This window comes from Eublepharis macularius, chromosome 15, assembly GCF_028583425.1.
Source record: "Eublepharis macularius isolate TG4126 chromosome 15, MPM_Emac_v1.0, whole genome shotgun sequence".
Classification (NCBI taxonomy): Eukaryota; Metazoa; Chordata; class Lepidosauria; order Squamata; family Eublepharidae; genus Eublepharis; species Eublepharis macularius.
The window spans coordinates 44,577,055-44,601,841 of record NC_072804.1 but is presented as its reverse complement, the minus strand read 5'-3'; the positions used below and the strand labels follow the sequence as shown (position 1 = coordinate 44,601,841).

Sequence of the window (24,787 nt, the reverse complement as noted above, 5' to 3'; positions counted from 1 at the left end):
CTCGGCAAGTTTGAACCCCTGGAAAGCTTGCACACAGTGCTGAAGGAGCACCCTCCTCCATCTGCACCTTTCCATAAACTCATCAGACTTATCCCTACCTTTGTGAATAGAAATGCACAGACAAAGCTGACGCTTCCTTACGGTCAGTATGAAGCGAGGTGTCATTCCTTACGGCATTCTTCCTTTCAATTGGGGGCAGGCAGGGATCTGTATTTAGTCCAAGACACCACCTGTTGGATGGAAGTCCCATCACCTTGAAATCGGGGACAAGGGGGAGTTGGAGTAGGTCTGGGAAATTGTATCGGAGAGAGCCATATTACATTGCAGAAGAAACTTTCCCACTGCTCTTGAGGACTCCGGGAAAGCTTCAAGGGTTTAAAAAGGACATGTAACCAGTGGCAGATGGAGAGCCATTGAAGGCAAGATGGCACCCACCTACTCCTGCTTCCTTTACTCAGCTTACATCTCATCTAGCAGTTGAGACTGATGGAGAACAACTTTCCAAGCTCGGTAACTAAATGAGTTTTAAAATGTGCTTTATAAATGCAGATCTCATTCCGCTTCCAGCAGATCATTTCATTAGTTACTTGTCTATTTGTACTTGTGATAAACCCCAAACAGTTGATGAAGGCAACGGGTTTTTAGGCAGAGCAGCAGATCGGATCTGCTTGTTCTACAGAATGGATCAAAGCAGCAGCTGAGGACAAGCTTTATACCGAGCTAGTCTGCTGATCCCCTCAGTACCCGAGCGCTCGCCCCTCTCCAACCTCCCTTGTGAACATTGTCCAATGGAGCTGCTGTGGAATTAACCCCTGGGTCTTTCTGCATGTAAAGCTCATGCTCTCTCATTGAGCCCACAGCCCTACTAACCCAAAGAAGAAATTAGCCTGGAGTTCTTCCTGCAGTACAATTATGGGGGAGGAGAAAGATGTCAGCAGTACAATGAAAACCTCACAAGAGCAAATCCCTCGAGTTTTTATTGCTTTCTCCTAGGCACCAGCAGCAATCTGCAACAGTTCCCAAATTTCTTCCATTACAACTTACTTACCGTCTTAGCACTAGTTTGTTGACTTATCCATCAGGTCTGGAACCAGGATAAGCAGTGTTGGCTTTCATCCAGTTTCTCCAGCCAAACTAGGTCCTAAAGCATAACTCATCCCACACTTTTGGCTCTTGGATATTTCCTCCTCTCTCTCCTTGACCCCAAGTGGAGAAACTGCACTTGGCCAGGTACACTTTAATATAAATTGCACTTTAATAAGAAAGATGATCTGGTGTGGCAGCTGCAGAGTTCGACAGTCCCTGTTTCTCTGGTGAAGCTGCCATGCCATTCGTTCAACCGAGGTATGAAAGGCATCCCCCAAACCAACTCCCCGAGAGTCGGACGCCTCCCCCCATACTCAGCCCCAAGATTAAAAGAGCAATTCTGGGAAGGGGGGAGGAAGAGGAGACAGTCTTCGTGTGAAGCTCCCAGCCGTTTTCTGGAATGCAGCACCAGACAGACTCTTGTGTTCACATTTTTAAAAAATGACAGGTGGTTCAGGGCTCTGCCCCCTGTGGATTCTTTGGTTTCCGGGGTCCCAGAGCCATGCTCGGGGTGGGGTTCTTATCTTGTGCCACTGCATGGTAATTCCCATCACGTATGCCGCAGACCTTTCTCGGTACCAATGAAGACTGTGATGTTGGTATAGAGGGGGTAGAGTTCCTTGGAGAGTAGCTTGTATTCCAGCGTGTTCATACCATCCTGCTTCCATGTTCTCCGTGTTTTGGCCAGCAAGTTAAATCTGCAGGAAGAATTCACATGTGAGAGATGATGGCCAGAACTCATTTTCCCTTCCACAAAGGAAAAAAGCATGAATCTTTCAAGATGGAATACACAGTAGCTAAAACCTGCGGTCGTTCTTCTAATCAGGGCCGCATCATGCAGGTCCTTGGGCATCCCCCTCCATGTTACACAGATGAAGCATAGTGGATATATTGAAAGAACAGATAGCCCTTAGTTGGTGCTGTATTCTGCCATCTTGGTAGAAGGCAATGCTGTGACTGTGGTCTGAGAAATATCCTGCCTCTTTCCTTTGAAGTTATATCCTTCCATTTTCTGTCTTTGAACTTGTTTGTGAACAAGATACTGTTCTGAGCTGCCTTGAGCTCCTACCCCTCATCTTGTCCGGCACAAATACGGATAGCCAAGAAAGCTGTGTTAATTTTACATGGCTTAAACAATTTGGGAAGCTTTCTTATGATTGACTCTGAGGCTATATACACCCAACTCTCCCGAACTGCGTCTCCTAACACAACCTCTCTATCTCTACTGTGGCAGTGAAGTCTGGGTCTTGATTGGCTGAGCTGGGGCAATGCTTTAGAATGTTCAGTTGCAGCCCAGATTCTGTGAGGGAATGGAGAGCTGACAGTTTGGCTGGGATTAAAACCTCACACTGGGGTGGGGAGACATACAGGAAGCCTGGGAGTAATCCTATAACTGGAAATTAACAGAAAAGGCTGAAGTAAAAGTATATATATAAAATGAGGCTTTGTCAAAAACAAAGAGCCAGAGGCTAGAAGGGACTAAAAAGAGAGCATTTCACAGTGCTCATGAGAGGACCCTTACCTCTTAGGATTCTGTTCATTGCCTTTATCATGGCCATGCTTGATCATTCGGTAACGGCCGTACTGAATAGATGGACGAGAGATCAACATCCCACTCAGTGCCACCCTGAAGGAAAGAGTACGGTCATCAGCCGTTGTGTATGTGCTTGGCTCTGATACAGACACGTGTGTTAAACGTTATTTCTCAGCTGTAGAAATGTGACTACTGCGGCTTCCTGCCCAGTCCCTCACTACCAAGACATCCAACAGGTTCAGGGGTAGGAGGGAACCCTGTTGAGCCTGTAGACACTTTTGGAATCAAGAACACTGAGCAGGCACGATCAAAAGCTGTCACGGGGGACACAGCCAACCACAGAATAGCTGCCACAGGCTTGCAGGCCACTCAAAATATTGGGAGGTTCCAAGCCAAGCAGCATCCTAAGATGGAGATGGGAGTGCTCCCCCACAGACACAACAGTGATGCCTCCTAGGCTCTTCTGAAGCACTTCCTACTCCAGTGACACAGGGGCAAGCTAAGATTGGCTCTTATCTTTGGGAAAGAGAGAGTTCGATGAAGTATCTGCTAGGTGCCAGGAAACACCTCTCTGGGAGCCATAACACACACGGCACCATTTTAGAGACCAATGCTCTAAGGCAACACAAAAATAGGGGTTGGGAGCTGGGAGCCAACAATCCCCCCTATACCAACTTCCTATAAAACTTCATAGAATTGACTGGTTGCCATATATATGACAACCTTGAGAACAGCAGGCCATTGACTGCATTTCATGTGCCAGCCCCAGATCTACCTCCTCTTCTACACTGAAGGCCCATCTGACGCAGAACCTTACCGGACTGCGATGTCGTCGTCTTCTCCACCCCAGCCCCAGTAATTGTTGGGAAAGCCGTTCATCTTCATGTACTGCTCTGGACTGAGCGCTGAAACTCCCCCAAAGTAGGTCTTATAGGGAAGCCTGGTAGAATTTGGGGGAAAAAAACAGAGTAACGTTACATTTACGGGTCAGTCACCAGCCAAGACTATTCATACAGGATCTCAGCTCGCACTATGACGTGTTGCACCCATGAAGGATTGCAGGGCAGCGTCGCAGAGCATTTCGAAAGGACCAGTTCTCTAAAGGCCATGCACTGGTACTCAACATGGCAGCTACCTCTTGCCTCAAGACCGAGCTGGTGGGAGTGTAGAACTCCAAAAAGGCACCCACCTAGGGAGTTACCAGGGAGAAGCCACATAAAGAAATGCAGTTGCTGTTCTTTGTATGGAATTGTAACTGCAAGAGTGAGCAGAACATTAGAAGGTGCTATTAACGCAACAGCTCCCATCTTTCCGCCGGTCTACATTACAGTTGCACATAAGCAGGCGCTCACTCACCGGAGTCTGTGTTTCCTTAGCATTGCTGGGCAACCCTAAGCACCCGAGGCAGACTCCAGAGGTATGGGTGCTGGGCAGCTCCCACACCAGGTGTAAAGGGGCTAAGGTGGGAGGTAATGGAAAGTGAGCCACACCTGTCACCCCTCCCACATTGCTGCCCTGTATCAATCCAATGGCCCCAAACGGCTATTTGTGTGTGGCCCTAGAGGCCGCTCCCTTGGCCTCATTCTGGACTAGCTCTTCTAAGATTGATTCTGCAGCCCTACAGCAGGAGGTGGTAGAATTGTTTCTCCTCTTCCTGAACTTGAGCACAAGCATCACTTTTTTTAAAATAGGGGATGCATCTGTACGGAAAGGAACGGGCTCCTGAAAGCCTTACTTGTAGCCAAACTTGTCCATGGCAATAGCCACATGTTTTGGAAAGCGGTCACAGGTGTACAGGTTGCGGTCATCCTCAGGGATGAGGTCCACGTCATGGAAGAACATGCAGTCCCAATCCTCATCCTTCATGGCCTCTTTGAAACCCACATTCAAGAGCTTGGCCCGGTTGAAAGTGTAGTTCTCTGCCTGAAGTGGAAAGGGCGGAATGGCCATTACCCCGGAGTCAACAGTCACGCAAACAAGCAAGAGTTCAAGAGAAGGCCCACACTGCTGGACACCTTCACCATCTGGGGCTACATCTGCTGTACACCGTGTTAAAAACGGTAGCCCTAACCTGAAGCCTCTTGCTAGGACCCACCATTCAGTGCCTTTCCTGCCTTTCTCTAAATCATGGATGTTTCAGTTTTGTAGGGCTTTGTTCACCCACTCCTCCCCTCCTTTCACAACCACCAACTGATCTCCTTCCCATTCAAGGACCTCAGTAAGTTTCAATCCCTGGGAGAGCCTCATCCCTCTGTATCAACTGGTGCTGTTAAACCTTGCTTTATATGCCTGGCTCCTCCCTGCCTCTCTTAGGATGACTAGACCCTTCCATGGCACAGAGCCGTGAGCCACTGCAACTTTTGGAAGGAACGCATCTTTCCCACCTGCTGCAGCAGTCAGAATGCTAACCCCTGCCAAGGCCCAAGCAGAGACCCTGCAACAGCCACAGTACCTCCTTCCCAGTTTCCTGAAAGACGGGGTACGAAACTGCATTTACAATATTTATAGTCCTCCTTTCTCACTGAGATTCAAGGTGAATTACACAATTGTGGCTATCACATATTCATTCCACACTTGGAAAAGAGGTTGCACCGTCGGCGCTTGCCCCCTTCCAAGAATCTTGCACCGGGAATGCAAGAGGCCCACTCCCCAGCAACTCAAAATTCCTGCCGTACTGAAGATGGTGTTCCACCTTACCTGGTGAATGATGTAAATGCCATAGCTGAGCTGCTGCCGCTGCAAAAAAGGGTGCAGGTAGTAGAGCAGATACTTGAGATGCTGCTCCCGGTTGCGGTGGGGAATGATGACGGCAGTTTTGTGGGTGGCGTCACAATCTGGGGGGCGGTAGCGTCCGCCTTTGCTCACGTAAGGATTCTTCCGCAAAATATCGTCCAGCGACAGGCCTGGGGGGAAGGTCACCCGAATGGGGCCTCCTGCAAATGAGCAGACAGAGAGGTGTCGGTGAGGCTTCCTCCCGCCTGCTTGGTGTCAGCAAGTCAAGGGTCAGTTCCACAGCGACCCACAACTGTAAAGCCAACTCTTTTGTTTCAGACGGGAAGATGCGTTCAAGATTAAAATCCGCAACAGCAATAGGGTTCTAGTGTATTTTCTCCTCCACTTCTATTCCTGATCAAGTTCTGCTGATATAGTAAAAACATTTTCACCAGCATTATATAATTAACAAAAAAAGGGGGGGGGGAGACGAGAACCGCTTCTTCTGATTCACAGGTCACCTGGCAACTGGCTCAAGTTTGGGGGAGGGGGATTCAGGTCCACCCTATCATCTCAGGGTCTCGTTTAATATTTTACTTGTGCTACATGGATCGAAAACAATAGAAATATTTAGACCATTTGTGATTTTAAGCAAAGTAGTACATAAAAACCACACACCATTAAATAGGCTATAGAGATTTACTGGCTTTTCACGTTTCTAGTTCTTGTTTCAGGCTAGGTGCATAATGTACAAGTCCAGATTGTGGTGTGTTGATTATCATGGCCGCCTCCTTGAACTGAATTCTACCCCTTTGTTCAAGATCATACTGAAGAAAGGGCCAGAACCTACAAGCCTGGTTCTGGGATTCCCCATCGCAATGGAACTCTAGTCACAGTACTGCTCAACCGACTTGGAATCAGTGATTTATTTCACAGTACCAACCACAGACATAAAAGTGACGGCACCTTTCAAGTTACACTGAATTTTTCATCAGGCAAAATGAGCTCGCCCAGTGCAACTCAAAAAACTCGCAACTCTTCTTTACGCTGCTGGTTGGTCCAGTGACAGAGAGAGTCACTGGTTCTTGCTCCACGTTTCTGCTCTACCTTCTCAGCTGCCAACACTTTGGTCTCAGAACACAACACACAACCTAGCTCAGAACCAAGAACAGTTACGCAGGTAAATTCCCTTACCAAGAAAAGGAGATGTCTCGGGGCAGTAAGGGAGGTCCTCTGGGGGCAGAGGGGGCCGAGCAATCAGGCTGAGGTTGGCATAGACATCCCCTGGCAGCGAGACATTGTGCAGGTTGCTCAGCATAGTTGATGTGCCCGCCTTGTAGAAGATGCCCAGGAAATAGGCAACCCGCTTGCGGTAGCCCTCGCGGTACAGAAGGGCCATCACCACCAGCTGCACCCCCAGGAAGAGCAGTAGGTAGCGGCCACGCGACTGCAGCATGGCGGGACGGGGCCAAGATCATCTATCCATGGTGCAGCTGGGCAGAAGGGAGGCAACAGCAGCAGAAGGCGGCGGTGACCTGTTGAGAGAAGATTAAAGAATCCTTAGTCAAGCACAAATGGAAGTGTTGCCATGCTGGGTCACCCAGTCCAGCACCTGTGTCTGACAGAATAGTAAAGACCACAGTAGCACCTTTAAGACTAATCAACTTTATTGTAGCATAAGCTTTCGAGAACCACAGCTCTCTTCGTCAGATGCATGGAGGGTGTGAAGAAACTGGCCAGAGATATATAGGTGGTGAGGCGAGCGGGGAGAGGGTGCAGGGAGTGAGGGCCATGTAAATGTAAATCAGTTGCAAAAGTCATGAAAGAGTGCAATCCAGGCTGTGTGTAACCCCTCCATTGCTGAATCTCTGGGTGTGACCCCTCCATTGCTGTGTTTGACATAATGGCCAATGGCTTGCCCCAGAGGGCCAACAAACATGGCACTGAGGCTAATGGCCGACCCTTGAAGTTGCCTCCTAGTGTAGATGCCCCCCTCCTGGCAACAGCCCCCCAACACTTGACAATCCTCAATAAATGGAATATTTTGCTTCTGCAAGTTACCAAGCCGAACAGACAGCAGCAGACACCATGAAAGTTGGCTGGCCCCTACTGAATCCATCGCAACAAGCGACTATGACCACCTCTCGTGTAAGTGAGTTTCACAAGTCAGCTACTAGTGAGAAAAACTACTTCATTTTATCTGTCTTCAGTCTATTGCCAGGCAGTTTCATAGGGTGACCCCTGAATCGCAGCGTTATGGGACAAGGAAGAAAAGTTTCTATCCACTTTCTTCAAAACCATTCATAATTTTGTAGACTGCTATCATGTTGCCCCCCTCAGTCATCTCCCCCCTAAAAAAGGGCAAAGCATACTTCGTTTCAGATCATGCAAGCTCATGCTGCAAGGACCACCTTAGAAGAGGCATCCTCTCATACGCAAGAAATGCCTCTTCCAAGGTGGTCCCTGCCATCTGGTTTTAGTTTGCATTAACAGTATCGTTTTTTTTTTTTTTTAAATGGATTCCTGATTAACCGGGATTCCTAATCAAACGGACTCCAGGCTGCAACCCTCCTTTGAAGGATGGCTTCAACGGTGGCTGAGATGGAGGGGAGCAGCTAAACACACACACACACACACACACACACACACACGTTTTCTCTCCCACGCCCAAAGTGTGTGTACATAAGACAAGCCGCGTGTACAATAATGCAAGCTCCGGTTGCAAGGCAAGACAAATCCGTGTCGTGGCACTACTGGAACCCGGCCAAACCGCCGGCTGCCCGCAAGAACATATCCACACTGCTCCTTGCAAGCTGACACCAACGGGTGCGTGGTCGAAGGAGGCAGCTCTTCCTCTCTGCAGCTGCTCAAGCATCTTCACTGAAACATGAGAGTCAGTTCGCCCAACGCGTGAGTGCCTACAGGAAATGAGAACAGGTGGGGCATGGCTCGTCCAGAAAGTAACTCTGCCAAATGCACAATGAAAACAGATGCATGAGGCAGGAGGGATTTGGGACAATAAGTATCCAACGGGAGGAGAGAATAGAATCTCTCGCACACATCCCCAGAAGTTTCTTGTTTTAAGGAACTAATGGCTTGATCCAGCAATACGCAAGCAGAACGCAAAAATACTGAGTGCAGTCCCGCTTGTGCAACAGCTATCTCTTTACTCCCCAGCACAACCAGAAACGCAAGTGGTGATACAATAAGCGACTCAGCTATCACAGTCTTGTGTTTCCACTCTCATCACAGTTCTTACGCAAGCAGAAATTTTCCACTGGATCCAACCCTTTAAAACTAGACCCTAAAAGCTACTGAGTGGGAAAAAAACCTGTGCCAATTTAAAACGTCTTCCTTAAAACAAGGGGTTGGATCCCATGAGTCAGTTCCACAGGTAGCTGTGTTCCCTCATTCCCCTGTGCTCTTGTGTTAGTAGAGGGCAAACACCAGCACTCACAGATTGGATCCAGTCCAGTTCCCCTCCCTTCACCCAAAGAATCACCACAATTCAGTAGCAGGGCACATTCTCTGGATTTACATACAAACCCTATACTGTATGAGAAGCCACCTCGAGAGGGTAGCAAGCCCCTCCGCCATAGCTACATTTCTTCCATACACACACCTTTTTGCCTTGTTACCAAAGCAGAGTCCAATAAGAGCTGGATTAGACCTTGGGCCTTCCCAGTTGCCAATCCCCAACATATAAAAGGTATGCCAGGTTCTGACAGGTTTCAGGAGCTGGAAAAGGTTCCTGCCCAAGGGGGGCTTTTAAGTCTTAGTTGTGAAGTTGCCACAAGACTTCTGTCTGTTTTCACAGCAATAAAAGTAACTCAGCCACCCCTCTGGAATGAGTTGCCAGAGACCCTGAGAGATAGCAACACGATAGGGTACAATAAATACAGATCCTTTGTTCTGCTGCCACAGCAACCATTATCACCCGAAAATACAGCTGCTTACAGGCCGCCATAAAGTCCATCATCATCCCCCAGCCAAGGAGGAACAAGGAAAAGGCAGTCCCTCTGACCCAAGGAATCTTGCCCCGATGGCCCATAGTGATTAGGCGCTGGAAAAGCAAAGGTTGGGAGGGGGGAAATAAAAAAGGGACATTCTTCCATCAATCAATGTGGAATCCAGAGGTTTAGGCATCTGGATATGGTGCTGTATAGCAAAAGGTAACGAGTGACCTCAGCTTTTGAAAGGGCAAAGCCATCTAAAAACAGATATTGATGGGAGGTTTCCACTTAAAAGCACACACAACTTCTGTATGTTCTCAGCAACGACAACAAAAAAGGACATCCACACTTCTGCACTACTGGTAGAAAAGAAGGAAAGTGTTGCTAAGCCAATAGGTCAACACAAATTTCCTTGCCGGTAATCAAGGACATATATCTTATTTTACACAACAGCTTTTGTGGAGAAAACTAGCGTGCTTGGATTTAAATATCTTCGGCCCCTACTGCTTCCCTAGGAATTCAAATGCACTGAGGGGTCCTGAGAAAAGACCCTTGGAAACATAAGAAGTTGCCTTATACTAAATCAGATAACGGCCAGTTATCATGGCCAATGTTGTCTATCACGGTATCAGGTCGAGGTCGTTAACATCACAAACTGCCCGGTCCTTTCAACTGGAAATGCTGGGGATTGAACCCAGGACCTTCCACATGCAAAGTGGGGGCTCTTTCACTGAGCCACAGCCCTTCCCCTGACCACTGATCAGATTTCACCGGCTGCATTTGGAGTTTCTTGCTTAGAAACCAGGATTCCAAGCCCTGGGGTTCACTTTCATCTACCAGTCGCATGAAGGGGGCAAAAGAGCATGGGAGACTGAGGACTTCCACCTAGTTCCTCATGCACATGAGAAAGGGCTCCACATGCATCTCTGCTCCACAGAACAAGGTCACAGCTGCTCAACAGGAACCAGTATTACCTTAACAAGCCATTAAGGCTTCAGAGGCCATCTTCCAAGATGTCATCTGGTGTCCTTCACAGGGCTCCACCTTGGCCTATAATTTCACTCTCTCCCTCTTCTCCACCCACCCTGCGTGACACCTGTTGGAATCTCTAAAGGTACTTAACCCCAAGGATCACAGACACGATATTTGTCAATTCCTATCTAGCACCAATGTAGACAACAATATTTCCTCCAGAACTTACCAGCAAATACTGCATAAGAACCTATGGGAAGAGAAGAATGGGGCCCTGAGAAAAGAAATTTAAATTAAGATTCCTACCTGTAAATGTGTGGTCTGAGTTTCTCAGCCACAGAGAACACCGCTCGCACAATGGGGGGGGGGCACTTAAGTTGCTCAATATAGAGACAAATTCCCTCTTCAGGGCAAAGATCAAGGGCAACAGCCAAAATATATATACCGGATTAGGACTAAAGAGATCTGGGTTCCAGTCCCTATTCTGCCATGAGGTTTACTAGGTAACCTCCCAGCGTTGTGAGGATGAAGTGAGAAAGGGTGAAGCACCATCTATATGCCATCTTGAAGTCACTAGAGGAAGGGCAGGGTGGCAGCAAATAAAAATAAATCTGTCCCAAGTTTAGCAAGCCACAGAGGAAACCAACTAACTGAAACCGAGACACTTAATAAAATGAGAACCGCTCTTACCTTCCCAAAACTGAACTCGAAACCATTCAGCAAACAGACTGCACCCCTCTTTAACCTTTCTTCATATCAGTTCATCCTCATTGCAAAACATATTCAACATTCGTAAGCAAGAGGTTTTTCAGCTGCTGATCTGAAGCTGACCCACCGGAACACAACTGGAGAAACAGGTTCTGAAATGCTTCCCACACACACACACACCGCCCCACTGCATGGCCAGCATTAAGAGGATACAGGTCTCTTAGAAGGTACCTTGTGATGCAGTCTATGAATACTGCACCAAACATTTCTGGGTAGGGTGTGAGCAGGTACCTGGGAGGTTGCTAATCCCCAAGAGAATGGCCGAAGATGTTATCTGGAAGACAAACTTTGTAACACAAAGGCATTTTCTGTCTGCTAAGCAACGCTTACTAGAGCAAAAAGGAAAAGAAAGAAACAAGAGAAAAGAGAATCACTCCATTCCTCCAGCACTAGTTAAGATTAACATCCTGGCACCAAGCCAGGACTACTCATGTATGGGGGAAAAATCTCCGTGCCCCCTCCCTGTGTGAAATTCTCCTAACTTTGTCAGTGGTACACGAACACTCTGCTGCTCAAATTGCAATTTAATCGCAAGTCATAAACAGCATCCAAAAGCACTTCCAAAAATAAAAAAAGATCGATTTTTAATCAAGCATTCAGAACGACACCAGGTTGTGTGGCAGCCATTACTCGCATGGTTCTTTCCCATCTCTCCCACCCACCATCTGCTCAACCTACCTGAGAGAACAAAATCTGTATAGAACAGGTGCTTTCCTTGGTTGTCTTAGTCTTGCTGGGAGTGGGGGCAGAGAATGAGAAGAAGAAGCTATGTTGCTTGTTTCAGTAAATGTTCTAGCCATGCCCATTTTTGATCTGCTTCCATGAAGCTGGGCATATACTTTGAGAGTTGCAAATACTTTGAGAGTTCTCACACTGCCACCTGGGGATTACAGTTTGAGCCAGTAAGTTCGAGCCACACACCAATATGACAAATACGGGTTAGACTAGATGACTCTGGAGGTCCCTTCCAACCCTATGAAATGCTGCTGACTGAGAAAGCTCAAATACTCCAACTGTAGTGATGACCACGGGGCTGATGCAGTCCAAGCAATTCAGTTAATTGTGAGCAGGCACTATCGGCAGCTACCTGACCAGGCAGATGCAAAGCAATTCTGCCAGTTTTCAACTGCAAAACAAATTAATTGGGGTGCTTGAATTAAAAGAAAACTGTCACTGCAAACAAGCTAAGTTTGATTTTTGAACGTTTTCTTGGTGCAGCTTTGGATCATCCATATCTTACATGATATTCTCCTCCAAATTTTTCCTTTCCTCCCCAAATCCTCTCCAAATCCTGGCTTATTTCAGTTCCGGTGCAGTGACCACAGCATACAAATTAATGATGATAGATCTCAGAACATAAGCAAAATACTGTCTTATATAGACTTAACCCTTTTAAATCACATTCTAATTGCACTAGATAAGGATTTTACCACTACTACAGTGAAAAGTAAAGATGAAACTCCAAATTCAGATAATCTACCAAAAAGCTTAGAAATCCAAGATGCCAACGAATTAGATTGAGGTCCAAAATAAAGGCTACAAGTTAAATAATACATAATAATAACAACAACATTCGATTTATATACCGCCCTTCAGGACATGTAGAATAGAAGCTACAACATTACTATTACAAAGATATATCCTTTCAGATAGAGGAATTTGCTTAGAACAACCCTCCAACAAACACTGCACTAGAATAAAAAACTTTCAATATTTAGAGAGAATCAAAAAACGGCAGATACTTGGCTTGACAATTTATCTCATAAAGAGTTAATCCATAAATTATAACTACTTGAATCTCCTCTACAATATGTCACATCGTAAAGCACATGTACGGCTTCCTGTCACTCTATGAAGCACCCTGGCCCCCAACCCATGTGGTGATAACACATGGCACATCATGTGTATGGTAGGGCAAATTGTGTTTGTTTATGAACGGATGAGGTCCCCTCCAAAAGAACAATTCTATTAGTTGGGAAATACAACTTCCCAAGGCAAGCTGATCCCAGGGGCCCAGGCATTTGGAAGAGCTTGCAATTCATGTGTGGTGCAAGATGTTCTTAGTTATCTAATCAAGATTGGGGAGGAGGGGGAGATCTATCTCACAGTTCTGCTTCTTCCTCCAGAGCAAGGGGAAATGTGCCATTATTTGGCCTTAGTATAATTTAAAAGACTAGAAAGGGCATTTTCCTCTTAACGCTAAAGATGTTTCCCAGGCTGGATACTGAAGGAGGAAAAAATATTGCTTGCAGCTGTGACAGGTTGTAGCATTGGTTTCTTTGATACACTTTTACCCTCCCCTTACTGCTAGGAGCTTATGGTGGCACACACTCATCTCCGCTCTGCCCTTCTCTCCCTCACAACTACCCTGCTAGGTAGTTTAGGCTGACAGTGTACAACTGGCCTAAAATCACCCAGCAAGCTTCCATGGCAGAGTGGGGATTCCACCTGGGTCTCCCAGATCTTAGTCCAACGCTCTAACCACTACACCACGTTGACATTTAGGAGTTCCAGGAGTTTACCCAGCCATGGCTACAGAATTTCAGTTCTCAAATGGAAGAAAAAGTGGGAGCAATATTTAGGAACTAATCCATGATTCTGTTGGGAGGAGCAACTCTAAAGAGACACGGTGCCTGTAATTTTTTGGGCAATGAAGGAGTAACACTTGGGGTTTTTTTTTTCTGACTGAATGGTTACACCTTCCACTGACACTTCCATTTCAACTTGATCTGAGGTTGCATTCACCAACGCCACCTTGGGCTTTCACACTGAACTCATCTCTGTAATTGCCTAGGTTCACAGCAATCGTAATTTCCAGTGCTTCAATCTAGTATCGGCGTTCTCTTTCTTCCGGCCACCTTCTTTAAGCCATTGCAAACCAGCTGTGCAAAGCCTTCTGTGCTTGAGTGGCAGAAGCCCACCTAGAATGGTCCCTCTTCTATTTACGGCATTAATAAAAATCGGTGGCAGTAAGCACATTATTTTTGTAACTGACGTGGCTACAAAGGGAAGCAGCTTGGGCAAGTGGCACAGACAGCAATGATTTCTGTTTTAACAAACAGACATTTACGAGTTCGGTAATGGACAAAAAGTACAATATAATGTCAAACGGAAAAAACAGAAAAAGGTTGGGAAAAGGGTGGGAGTCTGTCCGTTAAGGAGCGGCTCCCCAACCAAAGAACATTTTGTTCATCGGCGGTCTTCCTGTGCAGTAACACATGTGTTACTGCACGGAAGACCTAGATGAACAACAGTTACAGGTATGAAACACTGTTTTTACTATACAACCTGCACAAAAACCCTTATCATCCATTTACAGGTAAACCCAAGTTAGACATGAAGAAAGACCAGTCAGCGTTGTCTCTGGGAAGAAACTAACAGTGAGTTCCCAGTACCAGCAATGGAATCTTGCCAGAAATTGCGACGAACACCAATAGGCCTATGAGAGGAGGGGCTATGGCTCAGTGGTAGAACATCTGCTTGGCATGCAGAAGATCCCAGGTTCAAACCCCAGCAACTCTAGTTGAGGTGATATGAAAGACCTCTGCCCGAGACCCTGGAGAGCTGCTGCCAGTCTGAGTAGATAATATGAACCTTGATGGACCAGTGGTCTGATTCAGTAAAAGCCAGCTTCATATGTTCTGGGCCCCACAAAAATTGCACCAAAGGGGTCTTTCATGGGCAGGTACTCTACACAGAGGAACTGTTAAAGTGCTTCTCTCAAGGAAGCAATTGTGGTGGAGAATGCCCTGAAGTCATAGCTGATTTATGGCAACCCCTGGCAGGGTTTTCAAGGCGAGAGAGTAACAGGTGGTTTGCCATTGCCTGCCTCTGCAATCCTGATTTTCCTTGGAGGTCTCTCATCCAATTACTAACCAAGGCCAACCCTGCTTAGCTTCTGAGATCTGATGAGATAAGGCTCACCTGGGCTGTCCAGGTCAGGGTAAAGAAGCAATTAAGTAAGGAAGCAATCAAGTATCCAGTATTTATCCAAGTCAGACAGTGTAGCAAACAGAGCATTGGACTAGGATCTCAGAGGCCCAGGTTCAAATCCCCGTGTTGCATTGGAAGCTCCCAGGATGACTTTGGACCAGTTACACACACACACACTCAACCTAACTTGCCTCTAAGCAGGGCTTTTTTTCAGCCAGAACACAGTGGAACGGCATTCTGGCACCGCTTGAAAGTAATCACCTGCTCAGTGGCCCCACCCCCGATCCTGTTTCCTCCTGTGCAAAGCCAAGGCGTCCAGCTCTTTAGCTTCAGACAAAAAGCAACACTTTTCTTGCCACTTGCAAGCGGCAAGAAAAGTGTTGATTTCAAAGCCCACGCTTTTCAGGTGATGGGAGGGGGATCCCCCATCAGCTGAAAAAAGCTGTGGGCATTGAAAACAGTAACACTGCTTTCAAACACCCACTCCTTCCCCCCCTCCTTCCCCTCCCCTCAGCTGAAAAGAGCAGTCCGGCATCTGAAAGCAGCAACACTTTTCTTCCATGTGTTTCTCCCTCATTTCCCTCTTGAGAGTTCCCCCACCTCTTTTCCCAGAAAAAAAAAAAGCCCTGCCTCTAAGAGTCGTGAGAACAAAATGGAAGAACGAACAATGTTGGTAAGTCGCTTCAGGTCCCTGCTGTGGAGAAAAGCGATGTATAAATATCTAAATTAAAACAGTTTACATGTCTTGCTTGGGCAAGTGCGGCCAAAAGGAAAGCAAAAAATTTCAGGAGGAGGGGAGGGAATACGAGAGCACGAATGTGCCAGCTTGTGTGAAAGTTGCACAAATTTGGACCAGGGAGTGTTTCGAGGATGAGCAGTGGGAACAGATGCTGAGGCAAAAACTGGATCTTCCATCTCCGCATCTCACCCTTAAAACCATCTGGCCTCATGTCCCCATAACTCCCAGACTGCTGGCCCTTAAAAGCTTAGTGCAAATATTTGCTCATATTAGAGGTCATGTTCCATTTCCGACACTACGGAACGGGCAAGCCCAGAGTCGAATACCACTTGGCTCACAAGACAGCACAGTAGCAGCAGGAGGACAATTTCAGCCAGGGATGGGCACCTCCTCCCGAATAATAATTGCAGGCAAAGGTTGTGCAATTTCCCAGTCATTAGTAGGCAGCAGAGAACACCTCCTTGCATATCTCAGAAAATGCATGGCTTCATGGGGAAAACGGTATTAACAACACGAACAGGCATGGCAGTTTACATTGAAGCTAAGAACATCACAGACAGACCACAGCACCTGAAATGCCCTTGCGACTCTTAACAGACAAATCCAGAAGGGCCAGTTCCAACACTACGTTTCCCAATGCACGCTCAAACATCCCCGGCAACAGAGAGATGTGCATTAGCTGGCTTGGATCCACTGAAGGATTTCCGCAGATGAAGAGGGGGATCGTTTTTGCTAACTCTTCTCTCCTGAGCAGCATTTTCAAAGGGCAGTTTGGGCTACAGTGGGAGGGAAGAGGCAGGGACAGACACCAATTGCATCCACAGAAAATACTAATGGATCCTAGCCTGTGACATGAGGGCTTCCCAGCATGCAAACTGGGATCGATTTTAAAAAGCAACAATATACAGCTTATGCTTCAAGGGTCAACTAGAATGGCTATGGAAAAGAAGCAGCCCACTAACCTACCTCAGGACAATTCTAATGCACTTTGAGGTGTAATCATTCCACAGCCTGGGGCCACCACCAAAGATTCCCATAGGTCAGGGGGGGGGAAATAAGCCCACAAACATGAGGATGACATGTTATTAATGAAGTACGTAAATACATAAGAAGTGCAGAGGAATTACCTGGAAGGGGCACTCCAAGAGGGAAAGTGTTTACCCCCAGCGTAGCCTGCAAAGGGGACTCATCTTTGAACACACAACATCCACGCTCAGAAGACATGCGCTGAACGACACCCACCTCAGAAACTGCAATTTGGTTTGCTTAGTGAGGTCTGGGACGTCCTGATCCTTGAAACCCAGCACTTTTTTGGGTCCATGGGAGGTTCTGTAAGGAATCAAGAGAAAGTGAAGAAGGAGGAAGGTTTAGACCCAGTGCAAACCCCAAGAGGGCAGTGAAAGAGAGAGGGGGAGGAGGCAGGGAGGTGAAACCTGGCATTCGACACAGTAACGTAACACTGTCATTCCATGCCGAGGCGGAGAAGCCAATTTAAACAGGAAGTGGGAGAGCCGCTGGTGTGAAGAAAGATGAGGAAACAGGAGGGAGGGGGAGAGAGATGGGGTCAGGAATGTGCTACGTGTACAGAAAAAGGATTGGAGTGGAGTTAATCACTACCAGAAACTGGTACCACCTCAACAGTCAAATGAACAGTTTTTTATACCAACAGTGCCATTATCCAGATTATCCCCTATGATCAGTGTAACACTGAAGAACAATGCCAAGGGCAGAACAGCCTTAATTGACCCCCCCCCCGCCAATCTCACTCAGTACCTCTTAGAACGGATAACATTGGCACAATCCCCCCTTCTAGGGCCAACAATGATCCAAGGCTCTCGCCCACCTGCTATCTAAGCAGGAAGTCAGTTCTGCCCAGCATGGTGGCTTAGCCTGCAAGGAGAGGCGCAGAAATCTCACGGTAGGTTTCAGAGAGCTCACCAGGGAGTCAGTGCCACACTTCCCTAAGCGAACAACAGACATGGCGTTCAGTTGCCGGGACAACCCTACAGGTTGCCAAGATGCACCCACGGGGCCTACATTTTTTCTTAAAGGGATAGAAGTTCTAGAACAAGGGGGCATTAAAGAAGACCCGAATTCTAACTCAGTCTTCCAAGTGACAGCGACATGTCTGGCCATTCCTGGCGGCCCGATAAAGAGAGATCATTTCAGCACCCTTTATGGATTTTGATCTACCACCACCTCCTACGGGTTGTTGAACCACAAATTATTACTGGAGTTTCTCAAAACAAAGGAGCAGTCCTATAAATCTAGAATCATCAAAGCGAAAGCTGCCTCCAAGGTCACTTTGCCCAACCCTCTTCCAAACCCGACAAGGAAGTGTTGCACAATCTGCACAGACTGGATCAAGTCTCATTCCCAAGCAAAGACAGCAATTTCAGGGCGACTTTCAACATACACCTCATTCATTCAGAACTGCCACACCTCATTCATTCAAAACTGCCCCATGTAGGCCCAGACCACATGGCAGTTTAACATCATACACATACACACTTAGTAAACAGATCAGGAACGCCTGTCATCTGCTTAGGTGACTCTCCCCCCCTTTGTTGTTTCCCATTCATTCTTCCAAAAAGAAACACACTGTTAGCATTCTTTGACAGTTTCCGTTTGTGGCAGTCACAAGTGCTCCCACAGAAAGAGTCAGGCACTGCTAGACTGTAATAATAAAAACTTTTTAAAAAAGGAACTCAGATGTACAAGTACATGTTCCTCTAGCGTTTCATATACCACCACCCCACCATATCAGAGAAATTCCTGTGTTAATACCCACAGTATCAACATCACAATGTTCAGGAACCAGCAAGTGAATATTTTAATCTATCGTAGATCTTAAAGTTACAGTTCTCCTATAAAAAAAACCTCAAAAGGGAGAATCTAATGCACCTTGGAGTTGTGAACATAAAAGCACTAACAGGACAGACTTCAATACATCCAACAAAGTCAGCTCAAAAGGTTTACCCTGGGACACGCTACTAAGTCATTCAAGGTGCCACTGGACTCCTGTTTTATTATCCTAAGGAGAATGATACCATTCCAAGCCCATTCACTTCAATGGATTACAGAAGGAGTAACTCTGTTTGGGATTGCACTGCTAAGTGTCAGACTCCTCTTTCTACAAATTAACAACAGGAACCTATCCAGAATTACAATATTAATACCCACTGGGGCCAGCAGTGGTTCTCCAGGGTTGTTTTAGTTTGGGAAAACAGTACCTGGGGTGGGGGGTGGGAGAGTATTTAAACCGAGGCACAACAAATCCCAGATGCCAGGTTGCCATGCCTCCTTGAAATTGCATTGTGGTGCTAATATTTTTGTGTAGCAATAATTTAAAAATATGGTCATACATACAAATGCAAAAGTATGAGTCTGGCTCCTAATTTTTGGGCTGGCTTCTACAGCCAAGGAAAATTTGTCAAGGCCTGGTTTAAACCCCCTCGTCTCATGGTCCTATTTCAAATGAGGCTCCCTCACATCTGGTGATTTTTTTAAATGCACAGCACATCGGACACAGGACAGTGTCTTGTCTAAATCAGCCTTAAGAGGGATAGAATACAGACGTGGTAGCCCTTCATTTTGGCTTACTAAAATGTCATTTCTTTTGGTCTGACTCTGTGTCCCCCCCACACACACCCTGAAGCTCCCACGCCCTTGAATTATTTTGATTCGGGAGAGAGGTAAAAACTGATACCTAGAAGAACTGCCATAACCTGCTCTGAGTCCCGTCCCCTCCCCCCCCCCCCCGGACAGAGACGACCACTATTTGAAGTGTGTAGGTGACTGTCCCCTTGTGATCTCTGCCTTCCCACCCTACCTCTAAAGAGAAAAACTCACCTAACACGGGAGTGGGAAAAGAACAACAACCAGCAAGGGCATTAGAAGTGTTGCCAAAATCTGTTATGCTAAAACCATCATTGTATTATTATTTAAAAAGCCCGAGGCACAAATAGTTTTAAAGAGAAACCATAGACTCACTGTGAAAGAAAAAGCAGAATTGATGGTGCAATTCTATGAGAGAGCAGGTACAATTAGGAGGTGAAACATACACATAAAAGAAAGGCCCCAATCCTTTCCAAGCAGCTTCTCTTCCCCTTCCAGCCCTACCCTAAGGAAGCAGACCCTCTAGGCTGCCCACAGCAACCTCCTCACACACACCCCTTCCTACAAGCACTCCGGCTGCAGAAATCACTTCAGGGGGATGGACCACAGCCAAGGAATCTTGGAACTCCGCTTGGCTTCTGCTTGCAACCAGACTGTGCGGAAGGCATTTGAAGAGGCCAGATGCTGCACCTCAAGAGGAGCCTTTCGGGGAGGAAGAGGGTTGGAGAACCAGACATTCTCCACACACACACACACACCCCACACACAGGCAAGACTAAAAGTCAGGGAATTCACACACATGCAAACCAAAGGCAAGTGTTCACAGCACAGACGGTTGAGGGAAGAAAGGTTCCCAAGAAACGGAAAGTAGAAAGGAGAGCTGCTGTAACATAATGGTTAAGTTGTTGGGCTCCAGGTCAGCATTCTGCTGGTTTGAATCCTGCTACTGGCGTGAGCTCAGCAGGTGGCCTTGGGTAAGTGGCTCCTCTCAGCCCCAGCTGTATTGTGGGGATACTAATAACACTGACTTTGTTCACCACTCTGGGTGGGGCACTAATCTGTCTGGAAGATGGGTATATAAACACAGTATTATTATTATTATTATTATTATTATTATTATTATTATTATTATTAGAACCAACAGGTACAGAAACAACCACATCAGTGCCACCTGTCAGTACAAAATGGACTGTCCTATGGAAAATCACATACAGCATGAGTTGGGACTCAAAAGGTCACGGGTTCGAATCTCATTCAGGCACAAACTCACTAGGAAAGCCATTCTCAGTCTCTTTGGCCAACTAGGGATAACATTTCTGGCCTTCCTTACAGGCATGTTGTTAAGGATGACTGTGATATCATAGGTCAAACACTTAAAACATTGAAAGCAGTATACAAATGCTAGGTACTGTTATCAACTGGAGGGTGCTAGCTCCTCTCATGGGGTAAAGTTTAAAAGCAGGGAAGCCACAAAGAAAATTCAACATTTTTTCAGAAACATAAAAAGGCAATGCCTCCCCACACACCACCACTAGACCGGTTTCTGCTAGTTTAGGGGGAAAAAATGCAATCTCATGAGTTAAAGAATTTTTACTGGCAGAGCAGAAATACCACTTGGATACAGAGAGGAAGACTGGATTCAAACAAGCGTTTCCTGGTAACTGAAAATAGGGACCTATTCACAAAGCGTTGATCATTCAGACAAACAAAAAAGATTTCTGCTAGGAGGGGGGATATGCAGACCGTTGGAAATGATTCATACATGCCAGGTGCAGGATGCGCCCCAGCAAAACTTCTCAATGCACAGAAACCAAGCGTTTAAGATTTTTCTCTCCCCTCCGATTCCTAACAAGATCTTCATTTTAGCCCACAGCTTCAGCAGCTTCAAGTCGCAGGTTCAAATCTTGGCGTCCAGCTACAAAGTTGGACAGGCCACCTCACTTTTGTTTAACCACATGGCAGTTTGCAAGGAGGAAGTTAGATGGCCATTGTTCAACCAGCCCCAATTCCTCTAGGAAAAGGTCTACCATTTACTTAAATAAGTACTCGGAAGAAGTCTTGTGATTTAGGAAAACCAACAATTTGGAAACCTTTATGGGCAAGGTAGTGTTTTGGCGATCAAGAGGATTTAGCAGGTTCAACACCTGTAGCTAGCAACAATACCTGCCAGCCCAAATGGATGGAAGAGAGCCAGCCTGAATCATCTATGCTATACGCTTGAGGCTGTCTAGATATCTTAAAAGAACATTACAGTCCTTTATGTGCCACGCCATACAAGGAGGATCTGCCCCACTACAAAAAGGGGGAAATATGCAACCTGGGGACACAATATTTATTTATATCTCCACCTTTCTCCCCAGTGGGAACTTGAAGCAGTTTACATCATTCTGTCCTCCATTTTAGCTTCACAACAACCCTGTGAGGTAGATAAGGCTGAGAATGTGTTATTGGCCCAAGATCACCTATCAAGTTTCCATGGCAGAGCAGGGACTTGAGTCTGGAGTTTCCGGGATCCTAGTTTGACACTCTAAACGCTACACGTCAATTGTTGGAAGAAGCAGAAAAATGACTCTGACCTGAATGGCGCAGAGGAAAACGACAAGTCTGAAAGTACCCTCAAGCCTAGCACGAAAGGTGCCAAGGAATAAGAATGCTAAATGCCAGCCTGAGAAGCCGGCCCAACACCATTCTCCCTCACCCACTGAGATTCTTTAGATGCAACATAATACTGAAAAATAAAATCCCAGGAAGTTGTTTCTCCCTAAATATTCTAAACCCTGGCCATTACCTGTGGGCAGGGCTTTTTTTCTGGGAAAAGAGGTGGTGGAACTCAGGACCGCGCAATGACATCACTTTGGGTCAGCTGGAACCAGGGGGGAGTTTTTTAAAGTTTAAATTGCTCATGGCGAAAATGGTCACATGGCCAATGGCCCCGCCCCTGATCTCCAGACAGAGGGGAGCTTAGATTGCCCTCCGCGCCGCTGGAGATCTGGAGGCGAGGCCACCGGCCATGTGACCATTTTCAAGATGTGCCGGAATTCCGTTCCACCATGTTCCAGATGAAAAAAAGCCCTGCTTGTTGGTGGGGTCAAGCTTTGATGTGATCCCCCTGCCCCATCCTACACATGGACCTTGTTTGGATATTATAGGAAGAGAATCCATGCAAAGTTGGGCGACTTGGTCAGTATGCAGAATCACCATAACCACAGCACCAGATCCAAGTTTAAGAGGGAGGAGGGAATACTAAGGAACCCTCCTTCCACCCACCCCTGACAGAGCAGAGACCACCTCACCCCACCCACTTCTCAAAACCCAAAAGCCACAGAAAGTTTCACCCTGGATTAAATCTATGGTCTAGGGAACTTCGGGGTGCGGCCAGCAGGATTTACCCCCAAACAGGGGTACAGAAGAAGCTTAGAAAAACTAATTTTTGTAAACGGTAACATATTGGAAACACAAGGAAAAAAGCAAATGGTAACAGACTGGGAATAGGAGGAAGCGGGCACGATATCAGTCACACCCAACCGGAGATCTTTCCCTGCCCAACGTGCGGCCAGAGAAGCCGTTCGCTTCCACCCGGCTGCTCCCCACCACGCACCGTTAGTCCCAACGCTACATGGTTGCCCTGAAGCTTTTTAGCCGGCACACTTCAAAGCGGAACAAAGTAGCATCCCGAGAGCGGCGCTCTCTCGGGGGAGACGGCTGGAATTCTTCTCGGATCGGAAGCAGGGCGGGTAGTTCAAGGAGCACGAGCAGAAAACGGGTGGGAGGGGGCCCCGATCCCGAGAAAGGGAGAGAGCCAAAGCTGCCTGCTCCCCACCTCTTGCGAATAGCAAAGCTAACCTGAAGCGCCCCAGCGACCCCGGCCAGGCTGACACTCACCGTTGCGCGCGCGCTCTCCTCCCCGGCGGCGCAAAGGTCTGGGGGAAGTTGGCGAGGACTCGGCTGCTGGCCAATCGCCCCTCAGCCTCGCCCGCCCCACGCGCAGGGAAGGGCCGCGGTGGGGAGGAAAGCAAAGCAGGGCTGGGGGGGGGTGGAGAGGCTGGGGGCGGGGGCGACGGGGCCGCGTCACGCACACCGCTCCTGGACTCGCCAAACGCCGACTGGGCGGCCGAGCCAATCATGCGCTCCCGGGGAGGCCTGGGAGGCGAGGGATTGGGCGAAAAGCCCACCTCTCCCCGCCAGCCAACCGAAGAAGGGGCACCGGCGGCTGATTGGTGGAAAATTATAAAGGAGGGGGAAGGGGGAAGGGGCGTGGCCTTGCCGGGGGAATCCAAGGAAGAGGTCGGTTGGGAGGGGGAGGAACGGAGAGGTTCGCTGTGCGGGGGTGGGGATGACTGCGCATGGGCGGGAGGCCCAAATTAAGGCGAGGGTTTGGAACGGGGTGAGGGAAGCGTTGCCAACTCTGGTTTGGGAAATTTCTGGAGACTTGGAAGAAGTGCTGGAGGGGGAGGAAGTTTGGAGAGAGGAGGGACCTCAGCTTGGGATGCTTTAAAGTTTTCTCTCTGGAACTGTTATCTGCTCCAAGCGAACTGGTCTCTGTTGCTTAGAAAACTCCAGGTCCAACCTGGAGGTTGGCAGCCTTTGGTGAATGACTCTTGTGCTTATTTTGGATCAGAGTCCAGTAGCACCTTAGAGACCCACAAGATGTTCAGGGCATAAGTTTTCGAGAGTCAGAGCTCCCTTCTTCAGAGATCTTGTTGGTCTCGAAGGTGCCACTGGACTCAAATCCTGGGCGACCCACCTGAAACGGTGTTTATTTTAGGTACACCAGAGGTTTGCATAGAAGCCTTGGAGGCTGTGCTTCTTATTGCGTTTTGTGGCTTTTCCACCGCACTTCCTCACCTTCTCTGTGTAGAGAGAGAGCCAGCTGCAACAAGTAGTTGATCTAAACCCCTTTTGATCTTCTAAAAAGGAGCTCCTAATTAGTTGGCCAGATTAATACAAACAAGTATGCACACACACACATTTATAAAAATTACAGATCCTAACCATCAGCATCTAAGTCATTCCATCTTTCCATACCAAGGAGGGAATGCCTCTTTAGATGACAAGTGAGGCTGGGCTTAATCCAGTGTGGGTTTTTTGTTTCTGGTCTACTATTTTCACTCAAGTACAACTTTGGGGGCCTGGTTATCTCAAAGACCACTGTCTTCCCTATGAATATCCCTGGGACCTAAAGACAGCTGCTCCTCTTTCAGTGCCTTCATACAGAGAGGCAAGATTTGCCTCCATGTGTGTAGCAGGGTAATTTAGTGATAGCCTCGCAACAGTGCTGATGTGTGATTTGTACAGAGGTTTGAGCTCTGTTTTTGTTTATGGTGTAGAAAAGCAGCTTAGATGTGGTATAAATAAAATCTCAGAATTGACTGAAAACCATGTAAACGATCACCTAACTGCAATCCTACACACACTGCATGGAATAAGCCCCATTTAAAACAGTGGGACTTACCTTTGAGTAAACTTGCATAG

General features: G+C 47.2%; 1 protein-coding gene across 4 annotated transcripts; it reads right to left on the bottom strand.

Moving 5' to 3' along the window:
- Nucleotides 1–1,233: 1,233 nt before the first annotated feature.
- Nucleotides 1,234–24,787, bottom strand: LOC129343496 (beta-1,4-galactosyltransferase 3-like). 4 transcript variants are annotated; one of them, XM_054999727.1, is made up of 8 exons: nt 23,198–23,425; nt 16,825–17,026; nt 6,527–6,867; nt 5,318–5,553; nt 4,356–4,543; nt 3,438–3,560; nt 2,609–2,713; nt 1,234–1,784 (listed from the first exon to the last, which is right to left on the bottom strand). In XM_054999727.1, exons 3-8 carry the CDS (start codon nt 6,786–6,788, stop codon nt 1,637–1,639), a joined length of 1,062 nt encoding a protein of 353 aa, XP_054855702.1. In that variant the 5' UTR covers nt 6,789–6,867; nt 16,825–17,026; nt 23,198–23,425; the 3' UTR covers nt 1,234–1,636. The 4 variants fall into 4 exon arrangements, with proteins under 4 accessions (XP_054855702.1, XP_054855703.1, XP_054855705.1 ...); XM_054999728.1 differs by having other exon boundaries at nt 16,940–17,026; XM_054999730.1 differs by lacking the exons at nt 16,825–17,026; nt 23,198–23,425 and adding an exon at nt 24,768–24,787.